The sequence below is a fragment of the Mycetomoellerius zeteki genome, unplaced genomic scaffold, assembly GCF_001594055.1.
Source record: "Mycetomoellerius zeteki isolate Tzet28-1 unplaced genomic scaffold, Tzet1.0 scaffold98, whole genome shotgun sequence".
NCBI classification, from domain to species: Eukaryota; Metazoa; Arthropoda; class Insecta; order Hymenoptera; family Formicidae; genus Mycetomoellerius; species Mycetomoellerius zeteki.
The window spans coordinates 408,303-419,538 of NW_017258021.1; the positions used below are offsets into that span (position 1 = coordinate 408,303).

Consider the following 11,236-nt stretch of genomic DNA (forward strand, 5'->3'; position numbering starts at 1 on the left):
GCTTTTTTCAATATGTCAATAGGACAGGAAGTTGTCAGCAGACAGACTAGTGCTTCACGGCAGTCAATGGCAATTAGTCAAAGTGCTGTATCACAAAACGGGCGGAACGTGATAGACTTTGAATAGAACTTTGAAAAGATCGATCGATTCTTCGCTATTTTACGGTATAACAGTGTTGGGCATTTACGGATATAGGTAAAACGACACATTTTGAGGTGCATTGGCCACTTAAGAGATATTCATTTTTGGTTGCAGAAGACATTCGATGAGAGTCTTGTAATTATAACGTTGGATTATTTTATGATTTTGTTCATATTTTTCTCTCATGTGTCACAGAAATCAAATTTGATACCAGTCAATGTAATACTACTAAAAAGTAATGATTAATTACTTATTTTGATTAAATGTTAGTATTAAAAGCGCTATTGTTTAGTGTTCAAGTTATTAATTACTACCGAAATTTAATACCTTCCAGTATTAAATTTCTGTAAGGGCTTGAGACGTGAGCAACACTCGTAAATTGAACTTTATATTAAAAGTAAGCGGAAATATAAAACTATCGACGCCACTTTTATCACATGAAGAAATTCATGACGTTTTATTCAAGAAAAAAATATACCGTGGAGAAAGTAAACGAAGACTCGTTAAATAGAAAACTTACGAGAATGCAAATGGTCAATATAAATCACATAGTGGTCAAGTGTAAGTAGCACTTATACGTAATGTATGTAGAATACTGAAACTGTCACCTTATAGATAGCGACGACTAAATTAATGTAAGGAGGGACGGAGACTATGATGGATTATTTCTTAAATGTAGTTTGAAAGTCATTGTAAGGTTGTCCAGGGGACGTCTCGATCTATCGTGACATACTTTGGCTTTTTAAACGTCTCCGTATTGTCCGAACGATAGTTTAACTATATACGTAAAGTGATAGTTTAGATATTCTACACCGTGATTACTCACTGTTTACTCGAAGACGCCCAAGACTGGTAGGCGCGTAGCCGTTTATTTAAGAGATTATTTAAGAGAGACTCAAGTGTGCCGCGCCGTGTAACTTTGTGCAAATTTGTACTCTTTACGAAGAAAGTGCGGCGATAAGTTCTGCCTCTCCTTCGATCGTCCCATCCGTACAATCTGTAATAAATGAGAAGATCACTATTTCCTTTTTTAAAATTTCACATAGAACTTCTCACGCCACTTGCAATGACGACTCGCAATTGCACGCATTAGATTGCTATAACTTTATTTGTTTTCGCGAAGAGAGGGAACTGATCAACGCTAAATATCGCTGCAGTCGCATCAACATATCGATTATGATAATGAGTTACTGCTGCGACGACGCTATCATTGTCATCGCGGCAGTGACGAGATTCTATCATATAAATAGCGACAGAGATAGAGAGAGAGGGGGGAGGGGGAGAGAGGAGGGAGGAAGGGAGCGAGGGAGGGATGGAGCGAGAGAGAGAGAGAGAGAGAGAGAGAGAGAGAGAGAGACGATTATGTTTATAAGGAATGTTGTACTATAGTTTTTTAGGGACCTAGATAAGGCAAAGCTTCCTATTTTCTCGCCCATGAAAGACATTCGCGTTTCGGCCGGCAAAGTTTTATCTGAGAATTATTTTATTACCTTTACATACACATTATTGTAATACGAAATCTCGCATTGAGAGATAATATAGGTGTAAACTGTTTCAAGCAAAGTTGGATTCTGATCTAATTTTGTTGTGTCAGCTAGACCATTAATGAAGTGGCAAATCGAGAAAGAAAGAGAGAGAGAGAGAGAGGAGCGGGAGAGGGTGAGAGATAAATTTGGATTTCTTCGTATACTTTTCAGGGAGTATTTTATAAAAATGATTCTTGCGCACATTTAAAGAAAATGTAATCCTGTCCGGCCGTAACGATTGGATTAGCATAATAGTGATACTAATATTAATTAATAACAATGTTAACGATAGTCGTAACATGTAATAATTATAAGCTATAATCGGTGTTAAGATATTATTGTTAATAATTTGATACTCGTTAGCTCCGATCGTTCGCGTAATCATCCTCGTACTTTTCGATTTAGTCGCTATCGTTTCCTGGCGAAAATAAAAATCAAAGTGTAACTTGAATGTAAGGGAAGAGTAACGGAAGAGTAAACGAAACTTCTAGGAGATGAAAATTGAGACAACGAAACGTAAAAGCGTTTTTTACATTCGACTTACGCTCTGATTTTTATTTTTGCCAGGAGTGGACGTGATAGTAAAAGGATAAATGAGTTATGTTTGCTTTACGAAAGAAAGATGAAACAAAAAGCGAGACTATGAAAATGCAGGAAAAGGGATAGGAAGAAACCCAGATAGCACAGAGTCCGAAAAAAATTCTTTTTTTTAGTTTTCAATTTACGAATGAATTCTTATTTCGTTTCTATCGTAAAAGTTTTCTTGAAAGATTACCCAAAAGATTTCATTTTTATATCACCAATTGTGAACTCTTTCAGAAAATTTAAAAGGTTTTCTTTTTCTAGTCTTTTTCTATTTCTTAATTTTGTATAAGAATAAATCATACTTTGATTTTTACGTAAATTAAATATTACTTTTATTTACTTTATTAATTATCTTTATTATTAAATATAATTAAAGGTACTATAAACAAGTATGTACATAAATATATTTGTATATTATATGTATTTTAGAATTCTTTTTAAGTTTATTTTGAACAGATTACGTTAATTCATAAAGAGCTTAAACAGGTGAATATGATTATACTTTGCGAGTTCAAATAAATCAATTGTACTACATGGGAAGTTTAGGTGCGTAACACACAAATGAATTAGGAACACGAGAAGGTAATTCTTTCTCACAATCAATGAGCCAAGTCTGTCGAATTTTATCAAATGTTTGCTATAAAAATTTTGTTAAAAACAAATTTTATCAAATGTTTGCTACAAAAATTTTATCGCCAAATTTAATGCAAATTCTGTTACCCAAGCAGAACAAGTCATTATGACATCAAACTGATCATTAAAAGTCATTTTTCAATCATTTCCGATTCATTTTAATGTCACTTTGACGTTATCGTGACTTTTGTTGTTCTATATATTCAATGGTATTAATAAATAAATAGTAGATACACAATAAAATTTTCTGAAAATGAATTGTCAGCCAAAAACCGTGCAAAGTTTTGTTGACTACCTCACACCAAATTGACGATAAAAACTGACGATAAAAACCTTTACTTGATTTACCGACAATTTGCTTTCACATTATGTCAACAAGCTTTGTCAGGAAAACACAAGCTTAATACGGACGTAGTTGATGCCAATTTGCTGAAATGTTTGATCGAATTTACTAGCAATTTGTAAGCAATTTCTAATATTTTGCTAACTGGGTTTCTGAAGGTTCTGAAGATACAGTAAAGCGGGCGTTTTGTTTCCAATTCATTTCAATTCATTATAATTCTTCTACGTGGAGGCCGATAGGCATTTCGTCGCTGCACACGCATTCGCAACAAGTCGTGCTACTGCCCGATCTATAACAGAATTATGTTTAAGCGAGAAGAGACATGGAGGAGTTGGAAACATCTCCGGCATAACTGGAGGCGGGATGCGATGTATGTCTGTTTTAGCGAAGGTGAGAATATAACGTCCCACTTGTACGCTACGTCAATTTTGATGTCAATGTTGTCCTCTTCGTCGCTCATGTATATATAAATATATATACATGATATATTTAGCCGTAAGTGTGTACATTTTATACTGAAACTGGTAACGGAGAAGAGTAGGATTAATAAGCGCGGTATATATTGATAGATTAGTCGAAAAACCAAAGGATTCGTGCGTGATTTCCCCAAGTTTGCGGACGACAACGTGAAAGAGGAAAACGAGAAAGATCAGAAGCGTATTTCTTCGCGAAATCAATTATATCCTCGACGTTATCGAAGCAATATGAGATGAGACAGAACAATATAATCAGTCACATTTAATACATATAGTGCTTTCATTTTTACTTTAATTATTTTTTATTTGCTCTTTTCCCTTCAACGCTTCAATGACGTCATACGAGATAATTATAATTAAATAATAACCGGGCATTATTATACATGTACTGAACGAATGAGTCAGGGTTCAGACATAATGAAAGAAATAAAAGAAAAACAAGGAATATAATAGATTTCAACCTATCAGAACTATTATATTATAGATACCGAAATATACGCTTCTGATAGATTGAAATCTATTATTCCTTGCTTCGTTATTCCTTCTATTGTGTTTCAACCCTTACAATGCGAAAAGTGTCATGTAGTCTAAAATGTATAATGCGGCTAAGCTTCTACTTTTTTTAAGAATTGTCTTGGTGAAAATTTTTCTTATAATTTTTATACGAATTGAAACATTTTCAGAAATACTCAGAAATATTCAGAAAGTTTCATCTCTCAGAATTTTTTATACATGTGAATTCTGAAATATTCTGAGATTTCTTATCCCATAATTTTTAAAAAATATTTTTTAATTTTTTAGATTTTATAACATTCATCGGAAATTATACTTACGAAAAATCTTATAAATCTCTTATATTTCATAATTAACATATATGGAAAATTCTGAGAAAAGATGTAGATTTTCTGAGAATGTTCCAATTCGTATAAAAATGTAAGAAAGTTATAAAATTATATAGAAATTCTGAAAAATTATATGAAAAATTCTGAGAAAAATTTTCATCAGGGTGGCATCAAACCTTTCAAATATCGTCCAAACAAAATTTTCAACTTATACCATGCTATTCTTAAATTATTTGCTTTACGAAACCAATTTCAAAATAAATGACTCCAAGTTACGTTATATTACTTCATGCGGGAAATCGACAAGCGCTTTTATGGATTTTTAGATACATTAAAATACTATTCGTAGTAGAATCGCGGCTATAAAAACAATGTTACATCATTTAAATAAATTCTCGACAAAGAAAAACTGACGAATCTAAATCTTTCTCGTGCATATCATACATCTACGAGATTTATCTATTTCGTTAAATTTAAAATTGTTTAACACCAGACTTACAGCGACGATTAACATATAATTTTTACTGTTTAAAGATTACTCTCTTAGATTATCATATGTATTTTTGAAAAAGAGATAAGGGGAAAAGTAAAAATTGATCTCAATTTAATAATTTACATATTGCAATAAAAATCACAGAAAATTTTAGAAAATATATTAAAAAATTACAATTTAAAAAAATTTAAGAAAAGTTACGAAAAACTTATAATCGTTTTGGTTTATACTTTAATAGTTCTAATTAGGGCTCGCTATTATACAGGGTGTTTCCAAATTAAATGGCAAAACTTCGGGAGCGTGTAGAGGAGTAAAAAACTAAGAAAAAAAGTCCTATAGACATATGCTCCTTTTTGCTTTGTTTCGCAGGAAATCACGAAAAAAGAAAAAAATATATTTAATTTATTATTTTAATTATTTTATTTATAAACTTTTTAATGAAGATTTTGTTCGAAATGTGCACCTCTTGCAGCAATACAAGCATTGCATCTGTCAAACACGGCTCTTGTAGCAGCCAGGCACTGTTCTTGCGATATTCTGTTCGCTGCAGCTACGATACGATTTCTCAAATGTTGCTCTGATTGAATAGGCGAAGAATAAACTTCTTGCTTCAGAGTACCCCATGCATAGAAATCTAATGGCGTTAAGTCGGGCGAACGAGTTGCCCAATGTACTGCTCCTCCACGTCCAATCCATCGTTGTGGGAATTTTCTATCTAACCAGGTTCTAGCGACTCTGCTGTAATGAGCAGGGCATCCATCTAATTGAAACCACATTTCAGTACGTTGTTGTAATGGGATGTTTTCTAAATAGTCAGAAAATTCATTCTCCAAGAAATTTAGAAAACGGTCCCCATTTAATCTTGCAGGTAAAAAAAACGGTCCCACTAAAACGTCGTTCCAAATTCCAAGCCAGACATTAACAGAAAACTCTTGCTGAAATTTGTATTCTCTAACAGACCTGGGATTTTGATGAGCCCATAATTCCTTTGATTAATTATTCCACCTCTGGTAAATGTTGCCTCATCTGACCACATTATTTTAGATGGAAATAAAATATCATTGTGGCATGTCTGAAGGTACCAGTTACAAAAGTTCAATCTGTTCCAATGATCTTGAGGTAATAAATTTTGCACTTTTTGAATGTGGTAGGGATAGCGATTATCTCCTTTTACAGTTCGCCAAATTGTTTGTGGTGACACTCCCAATACAGCCGACGCATTCCGAACGCTGGTCTCAGGATGATTGTCAAAATGTTGTAAAATACGATTCCCTGCCTGCAAATCTCTTCGTAACGCTGCTTGAAATCGGTTGTTTTCTTGTCGAATTGAAAATGTTCCAGTCTCTCGCAATCTATTAAATGTCAACATAAACACTCTTCGGTTTGGCACTCTTCTGTTTGGAAATCGTCGTGCATATTCTCGCACCGCCTTTAAAGCATTACCGTTGCAGAAACCGTATACAAAAACCATATCAGCATATTCACTATTAGAATACGTACGCGGCATATTGCAAAAGACAAAATTCATCTACTGTTAAAGGCTTTCAAAGAGCGACTGACAAATTCATAACAGAAAGTGGAAAATGTAATCAAATATGTCGGTGCTAGATATGGCAAGAAATGTAAACATTTTTTTTCGATTTCTCTGAAACGGAGCAAAAACGAGCATATGTCTATAGGACTTTTTTTCTTAGTTTTTTACTCCTCTACACGCTCCCGAAGTTTTGCCATTTAATTTGGAAACACCCTGTATATACGTTTAAACGAAAATACGTTTACACGTATAATTAGTATATCCGTTTATTAGAAACATTTTTCCGAATATTTTCACTTTTTTTATATAAACATTTATCCCTTTATTAAGGAGTGTGACGAATTGAGAAAATGCAAAAAATTCAATTTTTAATTTTATTAAAAAACGTTAAAATATTCGAAAAGATGTTTTTCATAGATGGATATGTTAAATATACATGTAAATGTATTTTCGTTTAAATGTATAATAAAACACATATATTCGGAAAAACGTTTCTTTTGTAAACGGATATACTAATTAAACGTGTAAACGTTTACCTTCAAGTAAACATTTTTTTGAAAGCGAATATAAACGGATAAACGTTTTACGTTTACACGTATCTTCGAAAAACGGAATAAAATTAGAGCCCTAGTTCTAATGTTAATCAGATTATCTGTGTTTGTCTTTTAATCGTTACCTTTTGCATTCATTTTGCATTCCTATGCATATTTTCTTTTAATTTTAATTTATAGATTTATGAACTACCAAATTCATAGATATTGGTATACTTTTTCTTAATTCTCTCTTTTAAGAGAAATATATTCTTCTGATAAATGAAGTTCTATCATACTGTAACATCAGGTACTGATTATCAAATGCTTCATTTTCCTAAACTCGCGTGTTCCTACATAATGATTGTTAATCACATAGCAAGATATATTTATCTGTGATATTTTGCTTTTGTATGATTGGGAAAAAGAGCTTGACTCATTCCAATTTAATTGAGAAAGCGAAACAGGGCTTTTCGATCTCATGACGAATGAACATTTTTTATGCTATTGAGACTGTTCTAGATTAGAATTATGAATGCGCAGATTCGCTTGTATCTATAAAATAATATAATTTTTTCTTTCTTTTCTTTATTTCTCATACTAATGACTTTTACTCTGCGTATATAAATAATTTTGGTTTTCTTCTCACATAGCGTTTTTATAGCTTTCTCTTCTCATCAAGTACAAAGTATGAAAAAAATTAATAGAAAAATATTTAATTGCCTGGACAAATAAATTTAATAAAAATAAAAATATAATTAATCTATCTTAACTAGAAATAAATTCTCGAAGACAAAAAATGGGAAATGTATGTGAACATCAAGATTCATTTTTCGCTTGAGACCATTTATAAAAGTACTGCTTCAAGCTTGAGCGGTCCAGGAATGTAAAATAGATAAACGCACGTACGACATATCTGTATTTCAATTACAGTTTCAAATGTCTTCTTCTGAACTAGTACATTTCATATTCAGTTTTTCCACCATTCTAATTAAAATTAGCACACAACTTGCAATATTCTGCTATTATGCACGCTACTTTGCATCTATAATCGAAAGAACATTCATATGCAAATCCAAGTAAATCCAAAGGAAAAATACAGGTTTTTATAGCTGTCGATGTAACAAAGATAAGTAATATTAGCTACTAAATACGACTTATATCGTAATTGTAAGAGAGAATTTAGTTCAGCGATCTTATAAGATATACAAGAACACGAGACGAAGACGCGGAGAACGTAGTTCGAAAACGATCGGCCGACAATCCACGATTATTAAATTTCGCACTTCCCTAATCGATCGAACCGACCACTTCTGCGTTTCGGTTCAATCTGTGCGCGCGAATGCGAATCGTCGTTCTACGCTCATCTATCTTGAGGGGTGATAATAGTCTTTTCACGATATATGTAACATATATTTATACACAATACCACGCACTATTTTTGCGTACTGGCGTGATAAATATCTAGCAGATACGACTGTGTTATTTGTACGAATAATCTCATTCGAGGCACGGGATGTCCTTCCGCATCATTCATGAATAAATAGACTTCTTTACAATACGCTGCAACTATAATTAAAAATTACTTTACCATGCAGATATGCCTTTAAATAATTTTAATTATACATGTCATGTCTATAAAATTTTACGTTTTATCATTCGAATATGAACTATTTTGCATAACTGTTTCGATGCCGAGTATATAATCTATATTTTTTTACACATAAATTCTTTTTTTATGTGTATTCTTTAGATGTTCGTTTTAATTTACAAAACATTTTGTGAACGTTGTATTATTGAAGAATTAGAACATCGAATTAAACTTGAATAACTGCCTCGGAAAATATAATTATTCAATCCTAGTTAAAATCTCAATTATTTGCTATTGTTATCTTAATTATTTTATCTTATAATTAATAAAATACTTTCAAGTATTGATATATTTAAAATAGGGAATTTATGTTTAAAAAACATTTTTTACTAATCTATAGTCTTAAATAATAGAAATAATAGAATATTAAGAATTGTTTTTTTACAATCTTCGCGCAAATAAAATTATCATTAATGTGACAATTAGAATTTCAATTATAAATATTTTATCTCATATTATGTAGCTGTATATGAATATTAAAATTTGAAACTGTTATATATACATATATGCACACAACAAAATATTGTAAATGCTTGTTAAAAACATTTTGTATTTATTATAAATATTTATTTTATTATCTATAAAAAATAAAAGATCTTTTATAATAAATATAGATTTATTTTATTATAAATCTTTTATTTTTTATTATATAATAGATCTGTTATTTTTTATAGATGTATACTTGTATAGAAAAACGCAAGACACCGTATAATAAAAAATATGATGGCATACTGAAATAACATGGATGGATGTTAAAATTAATGAATTGTTTGATGGCTTAATGAGATAGTAATAATTTGTACAATTTTGATAAAACCGCTTTGACTTCCACTATAATTTATGCACTATTGATTAAAAACTAATTAATTAATTACAAACTAATTTATTTTGTACATTGTACAATATGAATACAATACACAAAATTACAAGTAAATAATATAAAAACTTAACCTAAATACAAAGACTATAGAGGCGCAGAAAGTGTTTTCATTGTAGCTTTAATTTCATCATAAAGTTCCTTGTAGTCGGGATGTTCCTTGACAAGTACCATAAGACTGCCGCGTTTCATATTCATCGCTGCACCAATATCCATTCTCGATGGAGTGAAACAGTAGGGAATGTTTTTGTCTTCGCATACAATTGGTAAGTGGCACATAATATCTATGGGGTGTACATCTCCAGCGAAGACAACCAAACTAAAACGAGAAATTGTGTAATACCTCAACATACAATTCAATATTTAATAGAGGAAATGAAGCTTACCCTGTTTCACCTTTACGAAGATGTTTTTGTACGTCTTTTAAACCATTACGCAAATAAGTTTTATGTTTGGATGCTAAAATAAAAAAAAAATTGCTTGCATATAATTACTGCATGCCATGATATTTTCTTGACAGATATACTTTGTACAATAATAAATTACTTAAATACTATTATTGTATACATATTATAAAGTATATACATTATGAAGTTACTGTTGTGAAAAATATTGGTGTTATTAAATAATATCTAAGTAACTCACCTTTCTTTATACACTTGTAAATCTTTTTGGTTAACTTCTTCGGTGCCATGGGTTTGGAAATAGTATTCACAAATCGTAGCTTTTCCTCATAACTGATTTCTGGAGCATCAATGTTTTCGTCTTTTACCACGCTATCATCAATCTCCATTTTAATAGTTTCTTGCATGTTTTGAGATTATTTGTATATTTTACGAGAGAATAATGCACGTGTTCAAACACACTATCGTGAACATGTGTCTGTGATACACGCGTCTAATGGGCGTCGCCATATTGAGAGTTAGACTAACTACCAATATCTACCAAGTCACACGGACACGGGCTCGTGCTTGGTGTGTGCTAGCGATTGCGCCAGGCCGCCGACCGGTGGCGCTGATCGCGTCTGCAAGCTAAAGTCACTAGATCTAGTGACTTTACTGCAAGCGGCCCGGAATTCGCATCACTACATGTAGTTTCCAATTACATGTAGTCACTATACTGTGATGTAGTGCTACGAATATGCCTTTTTCATGCTCTCTGACCTCATGCGTATGCGCTTGGTTACGTTTCGGTCCGACAGAGTGCACGAAATTTAAAATCAAATTAAAAAATGAATTAGTTACTCGTGCAATGTTTCTATCATACATTCAGCCAATTAGAACGAAACGGATTAAACTTAAAATTACCTGATTGGTCGAATTCTAATCCTTAATTCGCAATCCTTAATCTCCAATGCGTAGTGTGACACGGACATTAATCTCAAGCAATGGCTGCGTTCAGCAGAACGTTTGTTTTGCAACTGTTGGAAGTTTCCTTCGCGCTAATTGGATCATACTTTTAGATCTAGAAGAATGGTCCTATCTCAGCCACTGGCTGCGTTCAGCAGACTCAACGATTTTGCAACCGTTTTATGATTGTCTGCTGAGATAGGACCATTCTTTTAGATCTAAAAGTATGATCCAATTAGCGCGAAGGAAACTTCCA

The 11,236-nt window shown here is 32.2% G+C and overlaps 1 protein-coding gene across 1 annotated transcript; it reads right to left on the reverse strand.

Annotated features, from left to right (window-relative positions):
• Nucleotides 1-9,675: 9,675 nt before the first annotated feature.
• Nucleotides 9,676-10,534, reverse strand: NHP2 (NHP2 ribonucleoprotein). Its single transcript, XM_018460850.1, has 3 exons — nucleotides 10,277-10,534; nucleotides 10,018-10,090; nucleotides 9,676-9,950 (listed from the first exon to the last, which is right to left on the reverse strand). The coding sequence occupies exons 1-3, from the start codon at nucleotides 10,440-10,442 to the stop codon at nucleotides 9,719-9,721; spliced, it is 471 nt and encodes a 156-aa protein (XP_018316352.1). The 5' UTR covers nucleotides 10,443-10,534; the 3' UTR covers nucleotides 9,676-9,718.
• Between the last annotated feature and the right edge of the window lie 702 nt (nucleotides 10,535-11,236).